Raw genomic sequence first — 20,830 nt, 5'->3', positions numbered from 1 at the left:
ATGGACCGTTTTACGATGAGCAGAAATATGTCGCTGAAACTCGAACAAGACTGTGCGAATGCGTGCTTTCGCGGCGATATCCACTAATAAAATATTCTTGGGTATGAAGCCGCATCAAATGGTTAATTGCCCACGAGCGTTCGGCAGAGATCTCGTCTGCCATTGCCACTGTTTGACTGTCCTGCCGCTGTCACATTTATAGCCGCGCCGCCGCCAGTGACGTCAAGGGTGCTCAGACGTGTGTCATGTATTGCAGGGGTGGCAATTATTCTGGCTTGGGGCAACATTATAGAAGCAGAGGTTAGTGGAGGGCCGCTCCTTTTAAAATGATTGCATTTCAAGAAAAGTATAAATTGTACCATAAAGATCAATAAATATAAATAAAATAAAATAGTGGCAGTTATAAGCAATTTCATAATAATGCTAATTTCGTATCATGTATGGCTGCAAGCCTATTTAATTTTAGAATCGGTTTAAGGAGACAAGTGTATTCTATCACCTGTTTCTACAGTTTTTTTTAATGAACAGAGGGATTGTTTGTTGACATTCTGATTACAGGCTGCAAGTTAATGTCTGTCAAAGAGCGTCTAGGGACGTAAACTTGTTCTTGTTGTTATTCAAGCAAGAAAAACTTTCATCATAAATATGTATAGACCAAAGACTGAAGAATATTTTCCCAGCAAATTTCTTCGTCCTTTGAAATTTTGCTGCAGGAAAGGGTTTGAAAAAGTCTACTAGTGTCAAAGCATTAAGTACGTCTTCCACAGTGTGATCTGACTACATGTCAACAAGTAAATGGAAAATGTCATTATGTCCCTCCCATCAGCCACTGCGCTAAGTGTCAACTTTGTTTGTGCGTTTAGTATCTATACTGCGTAGTGCGCATACGTATTGACGTCGCCAGGCTTCGTGGAAATGCCTGGCCGCGCACTTGAAGGAAATCTTGTTCAAGGCGGATTTTTCTGGCTGTCTTAGCGAGCCACACAAAGACCCTTAGGGACCGCATGTGCCAACCCAGGTCGCTATTTGCCCGCCCCTGACTTACGGTAAAGTTCTGACGGAGCGACCGCCAGCCACACTTCAATTCCCCATTCACAGGATCCTAGACGGTACTCAGTTACAGTGCACCGTCTTTATTGAGAGTGTTACCCGGTATTTGAACCTCTCTTGTTTCATTTACTACGCTATCCCAGAAGCCGTTGGTCTGTTTAATAGTAGAAGCCTCGTCGAATGTAATTCGGTGTCCGTTTACCAGAGCATGTTCCGCTACAGCTGATTTTTCGCGGTACGCAGGAACACATTTCATGTCGTAAGCCGTGCTGTTAAACAGCGTGGACAGTTTGACCGAGATAAAACTGCTACGTCCACACGGTATTTTGTACACTAATGGCCATTAAAATTGCCACACCAAGAAGAAATGCAGATGATATAAACAGGTATTCATTGGACAAATATATTATACTAGAACTGACATGTGATTATATTTTCAAGCAGTTTGGGTGCGTAGATCCTGAGAAATCAGTACGCAGAACAACCACCTGTGGCCGTAATAACGGCCTTGATACGCCTGGGCATTGAGTCAAACAGAGCTTGGATGGCGTGTACAAGTACATCTGCCCATGCAGCTTCAACACGATACCACAGTTCATCAAGAGTAGTGAATGGCGTATTGTGACGAGCCAGTTGCTCGGTCACCATTGACCAGACGTTTTCAGTTGGTGAGAGATCTGGAGACTGTGCTGGCCATGGCAGCAGTCGAACATTTTCTGTATGCAGAAAGGCCCGTACAGGATCTGGAACATGCGGTCATGATTATCCTGCTGAAATGTATGGTTTCGCAGGGATCGAATGAAGGGTAGAGCCACAGGTCGTAACACATCTGAAATGTAACGTCCACTGTTCAAAGTGCTGTCAAAGCGAACAAGAGGTGACCGAGACGTGTAACCAATGGCACCCCATACCATCATGCCAGGTGATACGCCAGTATGGCGATGACGAATACAGGTTTCCAAGGTGCGTTCATTGCGACGTCGCCAAACAGGGATGCGACCATCATGATGCTGTAAACAGATCCTGCATTCATCCGAAAAAATGACGTTTTGCCATTCGTGCACCCAGATTCGTCGTTGAGTTCACCATCCCAGGCGCTCCTGTCTGTGATGCAGCGTCAAGGGTAGCCGCAGCCATGGTCTCCGAGCTGATAGTCCATGCTGCTGCAAACGACGTCGAACTCTTCGTGCAGATGGTTGTTGTCTTACAAACGTTGACTCAGGGATCGAGACGTGGCTGCACGATCCGTTACAGCCATGCGGATAAGATGCCTGTCATCTCGACTGCTAGTGATACGAGGCCGTTGGGATCCAGCACGGCGTTCCGTATTACCCTCCTGAACCCACCGATTCCATATTCTTCTAACAGTCATTGGATCTCGACCAACGCTAGCAGCAATGTCGCGATATGATAAACCGCAATTGCGATAAGCTAAAATCCGACCTTTATCAAAGTCGAAAACGTGATGGTACGCATTTCTCCTCCTCACACGAGGCATCACGACAACGTTTCACCAGGCAACGCCGGTCAACTGCTGTTTGTGTATTAGAAATCGGTTGGAAACTTTCCTCATGTCAGCACGTTATAGGTGTCACCACCAGCGCCAACCTTGTGTGAATCGTCTGAGAAGCTAATAATTTGCATATCACAGCATCTTCTTCCTGTCGGTTAAATTTCGCGTCTATAGCACATCATCTTCGTGGTGTAGTAATTTTAATGGCCAGTAGTGTATATTACAGGTGGTCTGAATCCTATATCATCTCTCAAGGGCTTCATTAGTTGCCGGATCATTGCAAGGGGGCTGAAGACTTATATTTTATGTCCCTTTGAGAGCCAGCTAATCTTCTGTTATTGGACCACAAAACTGTAAAAACGCAGTCTTCTTCGTGTCTTCTGCTTTCTGTAGTTGTTGCTGTTGCTGTTGCAAACTTTTTCTTGCAGGAAGGGCAAGCAACCGTCCTTCTCTACTTCCATCGTTAATTTAGTGAGGTCGGGGCTATTGTTGATGTGTTCCAGATATTCTTCCAGCTTTTCATGTCCATAAGGCCATATCACGAAGATATCGTCGACGCAGCGATAAAAACAACTAGGCTTTGCAGATGCCGTATCCAAGGTGATGTCCTCGAAATGCTTCAAAAAGAGGTCGACTACAAATAAAGCTAAGGGCTCCCTATCGCGACTCCGTGCGTCTGGTTGAAATATTCTCCACCATGTAAAAATATGATGTTGTCAGGGTATGTTTGAATAAATCCATGATGATGCTGTCAAAGAGCTGGGAGAGCAAGTATGTGATCGGCACACACGTAAATACGGAAACCACATCAAAAGTAAGGCGTAAACGTTTAATACTGTCGATGAAGATCGCCGTATGCTTTATCTGATGGGCACAGTGTCCAGTGTGCGTCGAGAGGAGGCTGTCAAATGCTTTGCAGTTCGATGGTGCTCACTATAGGGCTTGAAGGTATATTCTGCATATGTATCTATGGTAGACTGTTGGACGTGGGTGATCTAGGCGCCTGAGGGATGAGGTTCTTAATAACACATTTTTCCAGCGATGACCATTTGAGAAGCACTTAAGTTCTCCTCACTGCTCTGGATGTTGAGTCACGAGGCAGTTTTTGGTACGTATCTTCCTCCAGCGTCGGTTGGATTTTTGTCGTCATGACCGGCTCATTCCATAAGGAGAGCAGCATTGCTCTTGTAATCTGGCAGGAAAAACGTTAGAGAATAGTTGTTGAGAGCACAGAGTCCATTGCGTTGAACTCTAGCTATGTTTGCTGCTGGCAGTTTGGATTTTAAAAGAATGCAACTCGTTCCTCTTCGAATTTCTTCCGCAATTTAACTGGGAAACCTACAGACTCCTTGTTCAAAACCACTTAATATATCAGCGAAAGGGATACTTCGTGGTGAAGGAGTGAAATTAAGTCCCTTCTTAAGCGCTGAATTGGCAGCTGCGTCGAAATTTCTTGCTGTCATTTTGACCACGGTAAGTTCTACGGTTGCTAGTTCTGCCGCATGTTGTGTATGTGAAAGCCGATTGGATTGCCTTTCTGCTTCTCTGTGGATCACACCATTGATGATGTGAGTTGTGCCACCGTTGCTGCGTTGATTCAGTCCCAGTCTAATGTCGAAAGTGACCGCGTCAGTAGCAGATGAACAGCCAAAAGCTCGCGGCAGTTTGTCTCCAGCTGTTTTCTGGTAAAGTGTATCCTCTGCATCATCTCCAGCAGCAGGGTGAAACTGGCACGGTGAAATCATCTTCTGGTTACTGCACCGTCGATGTGATGATTAACTATGGGAAATCGCGGCATCGTCTTGTCAACACGACACCTTAGTAAGAAGGCTAGCAATCTTATTGGCCTTCTTCATTCGCAGCAGTGGTAGAGGAGATTCCTGTCGAAAGTTCGTGGGCAGTTAACCATATGGCGCAACTCTAAACCCGAGAATATTTTATTAATGGTATTAATTGCATCACGTAGATTGTGTGAATTTTCAGCGATAATCATCCAAAGCCAAATTGGTGAGAATCTGAGGAATGGATTCTTTCCTTTGCAAGAACAAACAAATTGTTGGTTGAAATAGTGAAGAGTTGAGCTCAGAAAATTTTATTGTACGCACGTTTCACATATGCAAATCTCTGTAACAAGAATTCACTCGAGCTAAACTTTAGTGATGTAATACATTGGAGGTATGAATTAAACAACGCCTTAAGTCACAACTTTTTCGTGTTTTAGTAACTACACGTTGCATTTCGGTTCAAATGGTTCAAATGGCTCTGAGCACTATGGGACTTAATATCTGTGGTCATCAGTCCCCTAGAACTTAGAACTACTTAAACCTAACTAACCTAAGGACATCACACACATCCATGCCCGAGGCAGGATTCAAACCTGCGACCGTAGTAGTCGCGATGTTCCGGACTGAGCGCCTAGAACCGCTAGACCACCGCGGCCGGCGTTGCATTTCGGACCCAGTGGTCCATCGTCAGGTGTAATTTGTCTTAATACATGTTTTATTTCTTCTCGTGAATAAGGTGAATATTCCTGTCACGAAAAGGTTTAATGTTAAGTTATGAATTTCGTAAGTAGTACGCGAAAAATATGTACAAAATAGTGGAAAATGAAGAGTGTGAACTTACCACATAATACAAGGAAAGCATTTTGTTTTCTCAGTAGTTTTAGTCCATGTCACTTCATTCAAGATGTACATTTGCACACACGTGTTTATAAACACTTGACAGATGTTTTTGTAAATGGTGTTGTCAAAGATGAATTTATTCGTAGTGCTAAAGATATAATTATAAACAATTGACATATGCAAGAAATTACTTTAGAATAGGTCTTTAAAATTACTGAAATAACTATGGCTTGCAAAATCTGTTTGTTCGTTTAACGTAGATTCTAGTTTTTTTATTTTGGATTATGTGGTAAGTTTACATGGTCATTTTCCACTATTTTGCACATATTTTCCGCGTTCGACTTAACGAAATTCATAACCTAACATTTCTAACATTCGGCGTGGTGTCTGTTTGTTCTATATCGTGTCTCCCTACCACTTTCGCGCAACGACGCTCTGAGCGTGTTTTTTTAGGGAATTGACTAGTTTGAACCTGGGACCTGTTGCTGGTAAGGAGACGTCAGACCACACATGACATGTAGAGGTCAGAAGAGTTCAGTGAAACTAGCGATGATATAACTAAATACTTCATGATTTCAGCGCCAGCTCCACTGCGCTCCCTGTAAAAGAATCTTAATACTAACTAAATTTAGTGGAAGGGGTTCAAGGCTTTCCTATTTTTAGTTAGCTGGTGAAATAACGTCGAAAAAGCAGTTAAGTTTACCATTGGAAATTTTATTCCACTCACAAAACATTGTTTATAAATTGCACTATTGATAAAATGAAATATTTTAATACAGGATGGTAAAAACCAACTGCGTTCAACAAAAATGTGAACGAATATTCCCTGAATGGGTTTCCAAGTTCTACAATGGATCGAAGGATGACCTATGCCATATCGCATCTATAATCTAGGTTTAAATTAAGTTTCACAAAAGAGAAAACTATTAAAATGGTCTACAGTGACCCTCAATTATCTTTAATTACTTATCTAACTTGTCGTAAATTACAGTGGTTGATGTGGCTTCTCAATAACTATATAACAGAAAAATCATCACGTTTCAGATTTTTGCTTCAAGTAGCAAATGTGAACACCATGAGCTTTAATTGACGATCGATACTAGTATTACGCAAAAAGGGGGTGTAACAGATGAGACTTCTGCAGTTCTGAGTGAAGCTTTATGCGCTGTTATGCGGCATCGCATGCATTCATTATCTTGTCGGTGTTCGTCAGGGGGCGGCGGGCAGCACAGCTCCGCTCACCTCGCCATCTCGGAAGGAACTCCCGTCCTAACTTCTCCTTACTACAATTTACTGAAGTTGGTTTAAAAAACTATCTGGCTGTGTTTTCATCTGACCAATCAGGGTCTCAATGTTAACGTTAAGGTCCGCCTACAAAAATTCTGTCTATCCAATGAGAAACGTTATACTTTTCGTGGTGGGGCAATGTTTTTAAAGTTTGCAACGTAACAGAGACGCGAAAAAGTCTCACGCTAAAACTTGCAGCTGGTGTGGTCCTTTTAGTGTTATCGTAAGATCTATACTGTTCTTCTGGAGGGCTGTAGCTTTTAACATGGGCTGGGGGTGGTCCTAGCGGTTAGCTGGCGACGTGGGTGTCCGTCCCTTATCGTAGGGCCTTCAGCTTAACACGGTTCTGCTCTCGGCTTCTGTTCTCGTTTCTCCCCTCGGTACTGCGTCTGTCTCACGGTGGGAAGGTATGACATGCATTTAGGCATTCTTGTGTTAGTCTGTGGTATTCCATTTGTTCACTCATTACTCGTATTACTTTGGTTAATTTAATGTCACGATTTATTCAGAGCTATGTGACATACTACTGTATTTGTTTATCATGTCAGGGTTTTCATGGAAGGTGTTGGATTTGCCTGACACCTTACATATCACCACCCTTCGAACTTAATTTTTTCTCTGAAGTTAGGCAATGATTGAATCGTTGTCTAAGTCACTCAAAAATTATTCCGTTACCTAAATTTTGTTGCCTACTTTTCAGCCATGTTATTCTGTTCAATGCTAGTTTGTATTACTTATTTAAATTTTTATATTCTTCCATATTATTATCAAAAATATGTTTATACTGACAAGGGAAGAATATTTTTATTCTATTATAATTATTATTTTTTGATTATTTTCTTTCTTTATTTAATTGTGAAGTTTGTTTTTTAAGCAGTTTGTTATCGAAAGTGAGGAGTCTTTCAAATCGATTTTCTTAGAAATATTCTTTTTATAAATGTAGTAATTAAGTAAAATCTATTCCTAACACATTTTTCTAAATATCATGTACAAGTAAAATGTTTTTGTTTCTAGACACTCATTTCAACATTGTTACACTAACAAATAAGAATTATTTCCAAGAATTGCTTTGACAAAGGAATAAACATACATAAGTATTGAGATATTATCTTAACAAATGGTACAAATTTTTAAAAAAGGGAAAACATCCAACAAGATAATTTTTTATTCTTTGTTTTTATAAGGAGAAAATAAGTAAATATACACTCCCGGAAATTGAAATAAGAACACCGTGATTTCATTGTCCCAGGAAGGGGAAACTTTATTGACACATTCCTGGGGTCAGATACATCACATGATCACACTGACAGAACCACAGGCACATAGACACAGGCAACAGAGCATGCACAATGTCGGCACTAGTACAGTGTATATCCACCTTTTGCAGCAATGCAGGCTGCTATTCTCCCATGGAGACGATCGTAGAGATGCTGGATGTAGTCCTGTGGAACGGCTTGCCATGCCATTTCCACCTGGCGCCTCAGTTGGACCAGCGTTCGTGCTGGACGTGCAGACCGCGTGAGACAACGCTTCATCCAGTCCCAAACATGCTCAATGGGGGACAGATCCGGAGATCTTGCTGGCCAGGGTAGTTGACTTACACCTTCTAGAGCACGTTGGGTGGCACGGGATACATGCGGACGTGCATTGTCCTGTTGGAACAGCAAGTTCCCTTGCCGGTCTAGGAATGGTAGAAGGATGGGTTCGATGACGGTTTGGATGTACCGTGCACTATTCAGTGTCCCCTCGACGATCACCAGTGGTGTACGGCCAGTGTAGGAGATCGCTCCCCACACCATGATGCCGGGTGTTGGCCCTGTGTGCCTTGGTCGTATGCAGTCCTGATTGTGGCGCTCACCTGCACGGCGCCAAACACGCATACGACCATCATTGGCACCAAGGCAGAAGCGACTCTCATCGCTGAAGACGACACGTCTCCATTCGTCCCTCCATTCACGCCTGTCGCGGCACCACTGGAGGCGGGCTGCACGATGTTGGGGCGTGAGCGGAAGACGGCCTAACGGTGTGCGGGACCGTAGCCCAGCTTCATGGAGACGGTTGCGAATGGTCCTCGCCGATACCCCAGGAGCAACAGTGTCCCTAATTTGCTGGGAAGTGGCGGTGCGGTCCCCTACGGCACTGCGTAGGATCCTACGGTCTTGGCGTGCATCCGTGCGTCGCTGCGGTCCGGTCCCAGGTCGACGGGCACGTGCACCTTCCGCCGACCACTGGCGACAACATCGATGTACTGTGGAGACCTCACGCCCCACGTGTTGAGCAATTCGGCAGTACGTCCACCTGGCCTCCCGCATGCCCACTATACGCCCTCGCTCAAAGTCCGTCAACTGCACATACGGTTCACGTCCACGCTGTCGCGGCATGCTACCAGTGTTAAAGACTGCGATGGAGCTCCGTATGCCACAGCAAACTGGCTGACACTGACGGCGGCGGTGCACAAATGCTGAGCAGCGAGCGCCATTTGACAGCCAACACCGCGGTTCCTGGTGTGTCCGCTGTGCCGTGCGTGTGATCATTGCTTGTACAGCCCTCTCGCAGTGTCCGGAGCAAGTATGGTGCGTCTGACACACCGGTGTCAATGTGTTCTTTTTTCCATTTCCAGGAGTGTAGTTATTCTTTTATTTTTATGAGGAGAAAATAAGTGGCATATAGTTTTAGTGTTTATTATGCCTTACTTTTGTTCTTGATATACTGTCCATTTCAGAACTAATGACCTATTTTTATCGATAGTCTATTTTTTACCTAAGTCCATAGTCAATGATTGTTATTTTGTAGTTTATTAGCTGTCTGGTGTGCTTAACTTATTTAGTTTTCCACACGATTCTTTTGCACAATTCCTACACCACACAATCCTACGTATGTTTAAGCATGAAGTTGGCGAATGTTTTTGCATGAAGGTGATGGACTTGAGCGAGATGGATGTGGGCAAGTATTTGATGTACAGCTTCGTTCATCGTTCCTTGTTGGCTTTGCAAGTGTGTGTTGCTGTTGTGAAGGTCCCATAATGGAATTGAGCTGTGAGTGCAGAATCTCGTGGTTTACTTGCTTTGTATGCGTGAAAGTCATCGTTATGTGTCGCTGAAAGTGGTCGTTTTTCGTTGTTATACTTCGCAGACGACTAGTTTACAATAGGATAAGGATTTGGGAAGGTATGTCATCTATTCTTCACCCATCTTCTTTCTTGGTCTCAATCTTGCGAATCTTCAACTTCTGTTCTTCCTGCTTTTTCTCTGATTCTTACTTGCTTCTTGGTTCTTCTCTGGGCAGGATATGGAAGTATTTATTGATAACTAGTCGCTTTGAAGTTCTCCTCCTAGTAACAGTTTGATAAATGGTTTGGGAATGTCATTTATACTTTGTGGACGTTTTCTTCAGTTTCATGCAACAGCTTGCTGTTTAATAGTGGTAGTGTGACTTTTACACATATTTTTTGCCAGTGGTGGCTTGCCCAAGCCGTCTTCTCGTCGGGCCGTTTTTTGCTCACTCCACTGAGTCAGGGCGTCCCAGGGTTTACGAGCGGTGAAAGTGCGGTGTTTGCTTGTCATTCCCTGCACAGGTCCCTTCCGTGTTCCGCCACTCTGTGGTTCCGTCTTCTGTCCCATCAGGGTTCCGCCACCCTGTGGTTTAGCAGATTTACTGCCCACTTCAGCTACCCTCTGTTAGACTCACTGTCCTTTCCCTCCTTCTCTTGATGCTTCTGCCTTGTAGGAATCATGTCTTGCTAATTACGTCCTTTTCTTTGTTGATACTTCTCGCGTTGCAGCTTGTGGGTTGTTGCATCTGGTCTTTGTTGGAGTTTTTACAATGGTTCTTACAAAAAGTTTTACTTATAATCATCTAACATATGTCTAGTACCTACATTATTTTACACCTTCTTAAAAAGCTTTACAAATTTCGGCGCCCTTTCCATGTTACAATTCTAAGATATTTTGAATCTTAACTTCTACAAAAATCCTCAAATTCGTTTTGTTTTTTATTTTTTGTGTAGTGTCGTGGTGTATAGCATTTTAGTATTTCATGCTGTTAGACTATCTACGCTTTAACCCTTCACCTTAATCTATGGTATTATTGGTGTTATTTTTGTTTTTGTTTTTATTGAAACTACTTTCTTTTTTCCCACCTTCCTCTCTCTTCATTCTTCTTTCTCCTGACGATCTTATCTACAACATAATCTTGAAATATTGTGCTGGTTACTTACCAGCAATAAAATTAATCTTCAAACTTGTACTGAAAGTGTTTAATACTGCCAGTCTTAGGTAAAATACCCTCTAATTCTCTTTTACTGTGTTCTGAAATACCTTGAACTTCTTGCAATTTTTCGTCGATTTCTTTATGAACTTCTAACATGAGTTGAGGCGATTCCCCCTTTAGTGCATACCATTCTAATTCTTCATCCTCTTTATCTCACGTCATTCTTAATTGTTTGTTTATAACTGGTATTTCTTCTAATTTTAGCTTTTGCTCAAAGAGAAGTGTGACATTCCCGAATGTTACGCTACCTTTCCCCATATCTATTATCGCTCATCTCTCATTTAAAAAATCTGCACCTATAATCAAATCTACAGTTAGTTTAGGTATAATCACGAAGTTGGCTTCGATCTTTTGACCTTGACACGAAAGAGTTAACCTTCTTTGTCTCGTAACTCCCGCAGCATTGTTTCTAATAGGACCTCTTGCTTTAATCTTACGTGTTTTCAGAACTGGCAATTCCTCACTGGCATTACACTGCATGAATAAATTTTCTGAGATTGCAGTCAGTTCACTTCCGCTATCAGTTACAATATTGACTGGGATATGCTTTACCATGGCCTTCACAATTGGTTGAATTTGACAGGGTTGGTTCTGTTCTTCTTTTTCTTGCATCAACAAATCCTCCACTGAATCATACATAAGTCTTTTTAGGAATTTCCCTTGTGAATTCGAACTTTCTGTAGGATAAGCTTCGACTGCTACTTCTCTCTCTTTTATTTTCTCTTCTCTATTTCTTCCTTCATTTACACTTTCTTCAACATCCTCTACTTTTTCCTCATCCTCATCTATCTTCTTCTTCTACGTGGTCCTGATGTAACAGAGACGCGAAAAAGTCTCACGCTAAAACTTGCTGCTGGGGTGGCCCTTTTTGTGTTATCGTAAGATCTATACTGTTCTTCTGGAGGCCTCTAGCTTTTAACATGGGCTGGGGGGTGGTCCTAGCGGTTAGCTGGCGACGTGGGTGTCCGTCCCTTATCGTAGGGCCTTCAGCTTAACACGGTTCTGCTCTCGGCTTCTGTTCTCGTTTCTCCCCTCGGAACTGCGTCTGTCTCACGGTGGGAAGGTTCAAATGGTTCAAATGGCTCTGAGCACTATGGGACTTAACATCTATGGTCATCAGTCCCCTAGAATTTAGGACTACTTAAACCTAACTAACCTAAGGACAGCACACAACACCCAGTCATCACGAGGCAGCGAAAATCCCTGACCCCGCCGGGAATCGAACCCGGGAACCCAGGCGTGGGTAGCGAGAACGCTACCGCACGACCACGAGCTGCGGATGGTGGGAAGGTATGACATGCATTTAGGCATTCTTGTGTTAGTCTGTGGTATTCCATTTGCTCACTCATTACTCGTATTACTTTGGTTAATTTAATGTCACGATTTATTCGGAGCTATGTGACATACTACTGGATTTGCTTATCATGTCAGGGTTTTCATGGAAGGTGTTGGATTTGCCTGATATCTTACACATTAAACCTTTTCGTGACAGGAATATGCATTTCACCACATGCAGGAGAAGAAATAAAACAAGTATTAAGACAAATTACACCTGACGATGGACCCACTGGGTCCGAAATGCATCGTGTAGTGAATAAAACACAAAAAAGTTGTGACTGAAGACGTTGTTTAATTCATACCTCCAATGTTTTGAACACAATCACGTTTTAAGCTGCAAAATATGGATAAAATTAAATTTAGCGATGTAAATTAAATTCTACAGATAGGTAACAATGATAAAATTTGCCAAAGTTTCTTGAAAGTGAACCTGAACACATGTCAAATATGACTGACGAATTTATCAGAGATATTATATTGTCCAGGCTCGCTAAATTAAGTCTACTTACAGACACACACTCGGAGAAATCACATCAATGGTTTTGGTGTTTTGTACCGCCACAGATAGTAAAACGTGAAAAAAGTGTCCAGAGACTTTCGTCATGTGTGCTTTGTTATTAGAACGTGTTAGCATTTACGAGTGGTAAGGTACAGAATAGAATCATATGGTTACGAGACAAATCTCATCCTTGCAGGAAGTATTTAAACTTCAGTGGCAGCTATAACAGTGATCTCGACAAAAGATATGAAACTACATTTGAAGAATAGAGGGAATGGAGTTAAGGAAAATTGTTCTACTCTACTGGCCATTAAAATTGCTACACCAAGAAGATGACTTGCTACAGACGTGAAATTTAACCGACAGGAAGAAGATGCTGTGATATGCAAATGATTAGCTTTTCAGAGCATTCAGACAAGGTTGGCGCCAGCGCCGACACCCACAACGTGCTGACATGAGGAAAGTTTCCAACCGATTTCTCATACACAAACAGCAGTTAACCGGCGTTGCCTGGTGAAACGTTGTGATGCCTCGTGTGAGGAGGAGAAATGCGTACCATCACGTTTCCGACTTTGATAAAGGTCGGATTGTAGCCTATCACGATTGCGGTTTATCGTATCGCGACATTGCTGCTCGCGTTGGTCGAGATCCAATGACTGTTAGCAGAATATGGAATCGGTGGGCTCAGGAGGGTAATACGGAAAGCCGTGCTGGATCCCAACGGCCTCGTATCAATCACAGTCGAGATGACAGGCATCTTATCCGCATGGCTGTAACGGATCTTGCAGCCACGTCTCGATCCCTAAGTCAACAGATGGGGACGTTTGCAAGACAACAACCATCTGAACGAACAGTTCGAAGACGTTTGCAGCAGCATGGACTATCAGCTCGGAGACCACGGCTGCGGTTACCCTTGACGCTGCATCACAGACAGGAGCGCCTGGGATGGTGTACTCAACGACCAACCTGGGTGCAAAACGTCATTTTTTCGGATGAATACTGGTTCTGTTTACAGCATCATGATGGTCGCATCCCTTGTTTGGCGACATCGCGATGAACGGACATTGGAAGTTTGTATTCATCATCGCCATACTGGCGTATCACCCGGCGTGATGGTATGGGGTGCCATTGGTTACACATCTCAGTCACCTCTTGTTCGCATTGACGGCATTTTGAATAGTGGACGTTACATTTCAGATGTTTTAGGACCCGTGGCTCTACCCTTCATTCGATCCCTGCGAAACCCTACATTTCAGCAGGATAATACACGACGGCATGTTGCAGGTCCTGTACGGGGCTTTCTGGATACAGAAAATGCTCGACTGCTGGCCTCGCCAGAACATTCTCCAGATCTCTCACCAATTGAAAACGTCTTGTTATTGAGGCCGAGCAAGTGGCTCGTCACAATACGCGTCACTACTCGTGATGAAGTGTGGTATCGTGTTGAAGCTGCATGGGCAGTTGTACCTGTACACGCCATCCAAGCTCTGCTTAACTCAATGTCCAGGCGTATCAAGGCCGTTATTAGGGCCAGAGGTGGTTGTTCTGGGTACTGATTTCTCAGGAGCTATGCACCCAAATCGCATGTCAATTGTAGTATAATATATTTGTCCAATGAATACCCGTTTATCATCTGCATTTCTTCTTGGTGTAGCAATTTTAATGTGCAGTAGTGAATTTGACGGAGGTTATTTTGACCTGGGTGTTTTAACATGTTTCAGGTCACACGGCGACGGACAGTTCAACGTCGATGGGCAAGAACACGATGATCGTGCGGCGGCTTCAGACGTTCCACATCGAGGGCCGCATGTGGCCGGACATCGGCTACAACTTCATGGTGGGCATGGACGGGCAGGTGTACGAGGGCCGCGGCTGGGCGTCGGCGCCCGAGGCGGTGGGCAGCGGGATGGCGCAGGGCTGCCTCAGCGTCGCCTTCGTGGGCTCCTTCTCGACGCGGCTGCCCAGCGCTGACGCTCTGGCGGCGCTACACCGGCTGCTGCGCCTGGGGGAGCGCGAAGGCCACCTGGCGGCCGACTACCGCCTCATCGCCGAGAACCAGCTGGACCCCGACACCGAGAGTCCGGGCCGCGCGCTCGTCGGCCTCATGCAGGGCTGGCCGCGCTGGGCGCCACAACTGTGACGTCGTCTGGAGAGGCCGCCTAGTGTCTGAGCGCCCGAGAACCAGCTGGACCTGGAACACCGAAAGTGGGGGTCATGAGCTCGCTGGCCTCATGTTGGGTTGACCGTGCTGGGTGCCACAGCTCTGACATCGTATCAGGTCAAACACTATGTCACACGTGGGGGCTGCTTCTTGTGTGATCGTGGTGAGCCAGCTGGACCTGGAGACTGGGCCGTGTGGCCTTTGGACTCATGTCTGGATGGACGCTCTGTGTGCCATAGCTGTGGCGTCATACGATGTGGAACACCATGTGACACCCAGCTGTGGACTGCCATGTGCTCACCGAGCTGGACCTGGGTACTAAACAACCCTGGCCTGTACATGATAGCCTCATTCACAGCTGGAAGTGCCTGGCTCCAAACGTGAGGAGGTGTCACACTCTTGTGATTGATGACATTCTCGGACAGTGAGAGCCCTGCCAGTTCACTCATTGGCCTCATATACAGCTGGGTGTCACGGCTGGAATGTCTCATTAAGCCACATGCTCAGAAACCTGAAGCTTTGAGTCGCTGTAAATTGATGTCTGACAGCTACAGCGGGCTGGACGTGGCCGCTTCGCATGCCTCAACCAATAGCATAATGCGATTATGTGAACGTCTCTGTTGCATCAGCTCAGTGTCGTCATAGCTCTGTAGACGGCTACTGTTTTCGCCTGCAACCATTAGCACTTCACAACTGAAAGCTGGCAACACTACTGAGAGCTGTCAGGGATCTTCTTTCGCTGTCTCGACTGTAGCTATGTGTGAAATTAGAATTATATTGATAACGTCAGCTGCTCACTGTCGTTGATATATATCAATGGGGACAAGTGAAAATGTGTGCCCCGACCGGGACTCGAACGCGGGATCTCGTGCTTACATGGCAGACGCTCTATCCATCTGAGCCACCGAGGGCACAGAGGATAGTGCGACTGCAGGGACTATCTCGCGCACGCCTCCCTCGAGACCCACATTCTCACCTTGTATATACACACTACGTCCGTTGTGTCGCACCCCAACACACTCATTACTCGTGGAAGACATTCTTTCCAAGTCCCTTAAGAGTTTGGGGAATATGTGTGCATCCGCACAGAAGAGGAAGGTCATGGCCGGTATTGCCAGAACTATATATTTATATGGATATGGTGTGTGTTCTTTCGGACATGTCCGAAAGAACAGACGCCATATCCATATAAATATTTATGTAGCTACGTGTGGTGCCACGTGTGCTAACATGTGACGTCACACACTGTATGACACCTTACAGCCTACTAACAGTCTGCTTGTTGATGACATGGAAAACAAGTGCAACAGGTTCATGCTGGAGTAGCTGTCTGGGTTCGCAGTCATGATATAACGCACCATATTGTGTGTCGCGGCTGTGAACTGCGTTTAAGTGCTTTCGAATAGGCACCCTGTGCCAAGCTGATCAACAACTGACTGAAGACGTTAGGTTAATGCGCATATCCTGGAAACTGATTCTTAATGCATGAGGTGAACAGTAGAAGATCAAAAACGTAAGATACTGTATTCACTTATGCCGTGATTACATTTTGTGAAGTTCGTTTCCCACAGCTTGTAGGTAACAGAAAACGTTTCGATCATCTGATCATCACCAGATCAAATAAAATGAAAATCATCCTGCGAAACTGCCACATTAGCAGTATGCAGTATATAATCAACAGTAAAATGCATTGCTGTAGTTAATTAATATTTGAACTCTGTCATAACTAGATTCCCTCCCTTTCAATGGAGTGCAGTCTGCGGGGTTGAGAATGAACATGTCACGCTAATTGTACACTGGCCACAATTTCCGTGTGAGCTTTGAAGGCGTCCCACAGGGCTGCAAGACAAAGAAAGAAAGAAAGTTCTGAGTTTATTGATTTATCGAGATTAATGCCATTAAACAATTTAATTGAATAAAAGTAGGGAAGGAAATTGGAGACGACTCAACTGAAGAAACAATTTCAGAATCCACTTGGAAGAATTTAGGGAAACCTAGGAAACCTAAGTGTAGTCGGACGGGGATTTGAAACACTCTACTCCCTGGAAGTCAGTCCACTCTCTTAACGGCTGTGTCGCCACGCCTGGTACTGACAGGTGAGTTCCTGCCCATAAACCACCTCAGGCAACTTATCTGAGAGACACGAAATCTCGTCTGGAGTACGAACAATGTACTTTCGGTTGTAGCACTAACCTAACACAGTTCAAACTATGTTTTGGTTTTATCGTGTCTACAAAGACATAATTATAAACAGAACTCTACTTTAGGAGGATAGTGAAGGCCATCAGCGAGGATTGCTGGAGAGGCACAAAGAAGGGGGCTCGACTATAGTCTTGCTCATCTATGCGTTATTCTTCAAAGAATAAGCAGAATCATGAAAATCTTCGTGCTCTGGAAGGAAAGCAGTATATCAGCCAAACATCTCACGAAAGGTAGTTTGGCTTCTTACTCTTTGAGTTTACCATTGTCGTAAGAGAGAGTGTATCGGGGAAGTACACAGTACTTTGGGATGGGAAACCACAGCAATTTTCGAAATTACATAAATTTTTTAAAGTAAAGCCATATTATCATGTCAAAGCCATAGGGTTTTCTTGTACATACATTTTGTTTAGAGGTAGGCCTCTCCCCAGCTATTGCAGAGGGATATTCAGTTTAATGTGGATGGTGAACCATGGCGCAATTATCGTTTTTCACATTAAATAAAAAAGAAATTGGACTACCTACAGATGGAATATTTGTACTTGAAGTATAGGCCTTATCGAATAAAATCACACGCTTTTACCTCAACAAGCCATTTAAAATATCTATGATCAAAACTTAGTACATGTGTCGCAGTTATGTAAACGGAGATCTTTTTCGTTTACCCTAACCGCCGTTTCATCTGCTCCCTTAGCTCAAAAACGTTTTGGGAAATGAGCGGCAAAAGCCCTCTACTTTTTGCCTGCTTTTAGCACGGAAAATGAAAATGGATTACGCTTCATTTTAAAGCATATGAAACCTTTACACTTTTCCTAAAATGTTAGAAACAGTACTGTTGAATCTGTATGGCGCTCATATTATCATTGTTTCGCTATGTCGTCCGTTACATTGATGGTGGAAAGTCCATGAGTTGTTGCACAGAAATGTGAAGAGGCATTGAGGAGCTGGAAACTGCGTATACTCTCAAATGAAAGTATCAGAACCTGTGCTGTGTTATTTGCACGCATGCTCTCCTTGAAAGCTGTAATCTCTTATGTCATGTCTTGTTTCGATATTAAATATTGATATTTCAATGATAAATAAAGTATTTTATAAATAAATGCTGTTCCACAAAATCAGTTTTAAGCAGCAACAGTTCGCCAAATCTAAGAAGTATTAATGTTTCTTACCTGTATAACAGTCCAATACACTCTGTTTTTCACCAGTTGTCCATTTTATACACCACACGAATTGAACTGTTAATTTTTATTCTGTTCGCAAATTGTATTCACATTCTGGCATGGCCATTCAGCCAAAAGAACTTTAGTGAAAGCTTACAATTCGTATATTTTACCTATATTTGTGTCAAATAACTGGGCACCTCCGACCAAATAATTTATGTGTCGATGTCTAATATTTCGCTGGTCTTCCAGTAGACAAGACGTCAAGAAAATTGAACTTTTTTTTTTGAAATGGAATTTTCTCAGGTGAATAGTTACCAAATCAAGGGGATCCAGTGATCGTCTAAGTTATCGGCTTGATGTTTCATTCAGGAAAATAATAGAATTTATAATTACTTAAAGAAGTGTAGATACTTACAGCAGCGAGGCACTGTCCTGTTCTTGAAGGGGCTTACTGCTGCATGACTCATACAAGTAGCTTCTTACCAATGTGTTCTGTTAGACATATTCAGCTATTGTTTAGCTCTTCTTGGGTACACTAAATATTTGGAATTCACGGAGGAGTAGTAAGCTGTGTACAGCCTCTATATGGTTATACTTTCTGCGTGCTGGAAATGTACTGTGAGGCGTATTCACTGTGGAATGTGGATATCTTCGGTAATCGTTCTTATTTGTGTCGTACGAAACCTAACGACCTCCAAACATTACATAATATTGACCATCTCTGCATATCTGGTGCAAATGCAAAAACTTCAGCAACCCCACTTATCTGGTGAAGGCCTCGATCTTGTTTAGAGGAAAAATAACGATGCTGTTACCGCCAGAAGGTTTCTTAATGACTGTCAGTTCACAATCGTGAAATTTACTTCCACCGAAATGAAAATACTACACTGGCGTAAATAAATGGGAGATCAAACGTAATATTACGTACAATGTACCTAAAAATAGGCTTTTTATTGACTCAGACATCATATGTAAGAGAATATAAGTTCAGATGCAGTATCATCATCGTCAGCATTATCAGCAGCAGGAGCATGATGAAGGTCATAATTATCTTTTTTTGTTTTATTTGGCCTCCAGAATTTATATTCTATTTACTCATCGATGACAAATGTTTACACGAAATACCTAATAGCTTTTTTAACGGAACTGAAAGCAAATTTTTTCCCACAACGTAATAATAAGTAAACTAGACATTTTTATGTTACCAATTCACACTCTTCCTTAGCTTTCATATTAAACGAGACAGATCATTGAAAATATGCGTGTAGGACTGTTTTAGAATCGTACGTTGGCTGTGATTGTACTGTTTCTGAACTCCACTTGAATTGTGTTTGACCTGTGGGGACTTAACGCTACAAACGATTTCTAACTACATAATCGTAAGTGCGATGTATGAAAACAGGCTAAACGTTCATTTGGTATCAGGACATAATAAACTGTGTAAAACAATGTTCACATGCGCGGTCCATGGATTATGTGAGTGCTGATTTTATGAAGATTTCACCATGCTAACTATACAACGCAGAAGGCAGAGCAGCAGAGCTACGAGAAGTAATCAACGCCAGATGGAAGATTCAGTGACTAGGAGCAACGAACGAGGCACATTAGTTGTGACACTGAACAGGATGTTCCATCAGTCCTGTAAGCAGTATGTCACGCATGCTTCAGAGCAGCCGCTGGTGGAGCCAGAACTTCTCGGTGGCAGCACACAGATTAAAAAGCAGGTTGCAGTAAATGTTATGTATGTATAGTCTAGTTCAAAATGCTTAGCTGGTAGTAGAAGTAACTGAATAGCCCGAAATTGGTTAAAGTGTATTGTATAATAAATGCTGCATTGAGGAACATTTCTAAAAACAAAGAGTAATTTTTTAAAATTGTAGTATGGTTAGAAAAGGGGAGAGAAGGTATCTTCTTGGAAGCAGTGAAGTTTACTGTGGTAGCGACACTTTTCAGATCAGCTACAATTGATGCAGACAGATAATGGTAGCGATGATACTTCTGACCATATCCCGATAACAAGTAGATAACACGTATATAATAAATGTGAAAAGGTAGATTCCGTATTAAATGACTGCACTGAGAATGAAGGTTCTGTCATGCCTGACAACAATGATGTGTTAGATTGAATGAAGATGCCAGAGACACAGAATCTGACGTCGACATTTCAAATGAACCGACCTAAGACTTACACAGGCGAAGCCATGGCTCTGTATCAGCCGGCACTTTGCCAAATGAGAGTAACAGTTAAGAGAATAATGTTGGGCATCAGAATCAGATTCAAGGTCAATGTCAGTGTTGGAATCAGTGATGCCAATGGCTTTCAAGGTAAGACTACAAGAAAGTAAATATGAAATAATAGACGTTAATGCAGGGAAGGACTTCATAACTTTAAATTAAAACTGATTAAATGATCAATGAAATATTTGCAGAAACAAAGGTATTGATTAAAAATCTGAATGAGGGTCAGGATAAAATAGAGAGTAAGTTGACGAACAAATTAGGGATCGTAGGAAGTAGGTAGGAGAATATTTAGCTGTACTTAATAAAATAAGTCAGAAACTTGCTGAAATAGATACCATTCAAACTCGAGTTATTAAGGCATGTGAATACAGACACCAGCTGCAGTGTACAAAATTAGAAATTGTTACAAATGAGTGAAATAAACTTACCAGGAAAATTTCGAATGTAGGCTCAAAATGTAAAGACAACACAAAGAGGTTTCACATT

The 20,830-nt window shown here is 43.0% G+C and overlaps 1 protein-coding gene across 1 annotated transcript in view; it reads left to right on the top strand.

The window, feature by feature from the left end:
* Positions 1-18,039, top strand: part of LOC126188731 (peptidoglycan-recognition protein LE-like) — a 93,293-nt gene extending 75,254 nt beyond the window's left edge. The window contains exon 5 of the mRNA XM_049930339.1: positions 14,302-18,039. Within this exon, the coding sequence (XP_049786296.1) occupies positions 14,302-14,720 (419 nt within the window). The 3' untranslated portion in view covers positions 14,721-18,039. The remainder of the gene's footprint in view (positions 1-14,301) is intronic.
* Positions 18,040-20,830: the final 2,791 nt, after the last annotated feature.

This window comes from Schistocerca cancellata, chromosome 5 (genome assembly GCF_023864275.1).
Source record: "Schistocerca cancellata isolate TAMUIC-IGC-003103 chromosome 5, iqSchCanc2.1, whole genome shotgun sequence".
NCBI lineage: Eukaryota > Metazoa > Arthropoda > Insecta > Orthoptera > Acrididae > Schistocerca > Schistocerca cancellata.
This window is presented reverse-complemented; position numbering and strand designations above follow the sequence as displayed.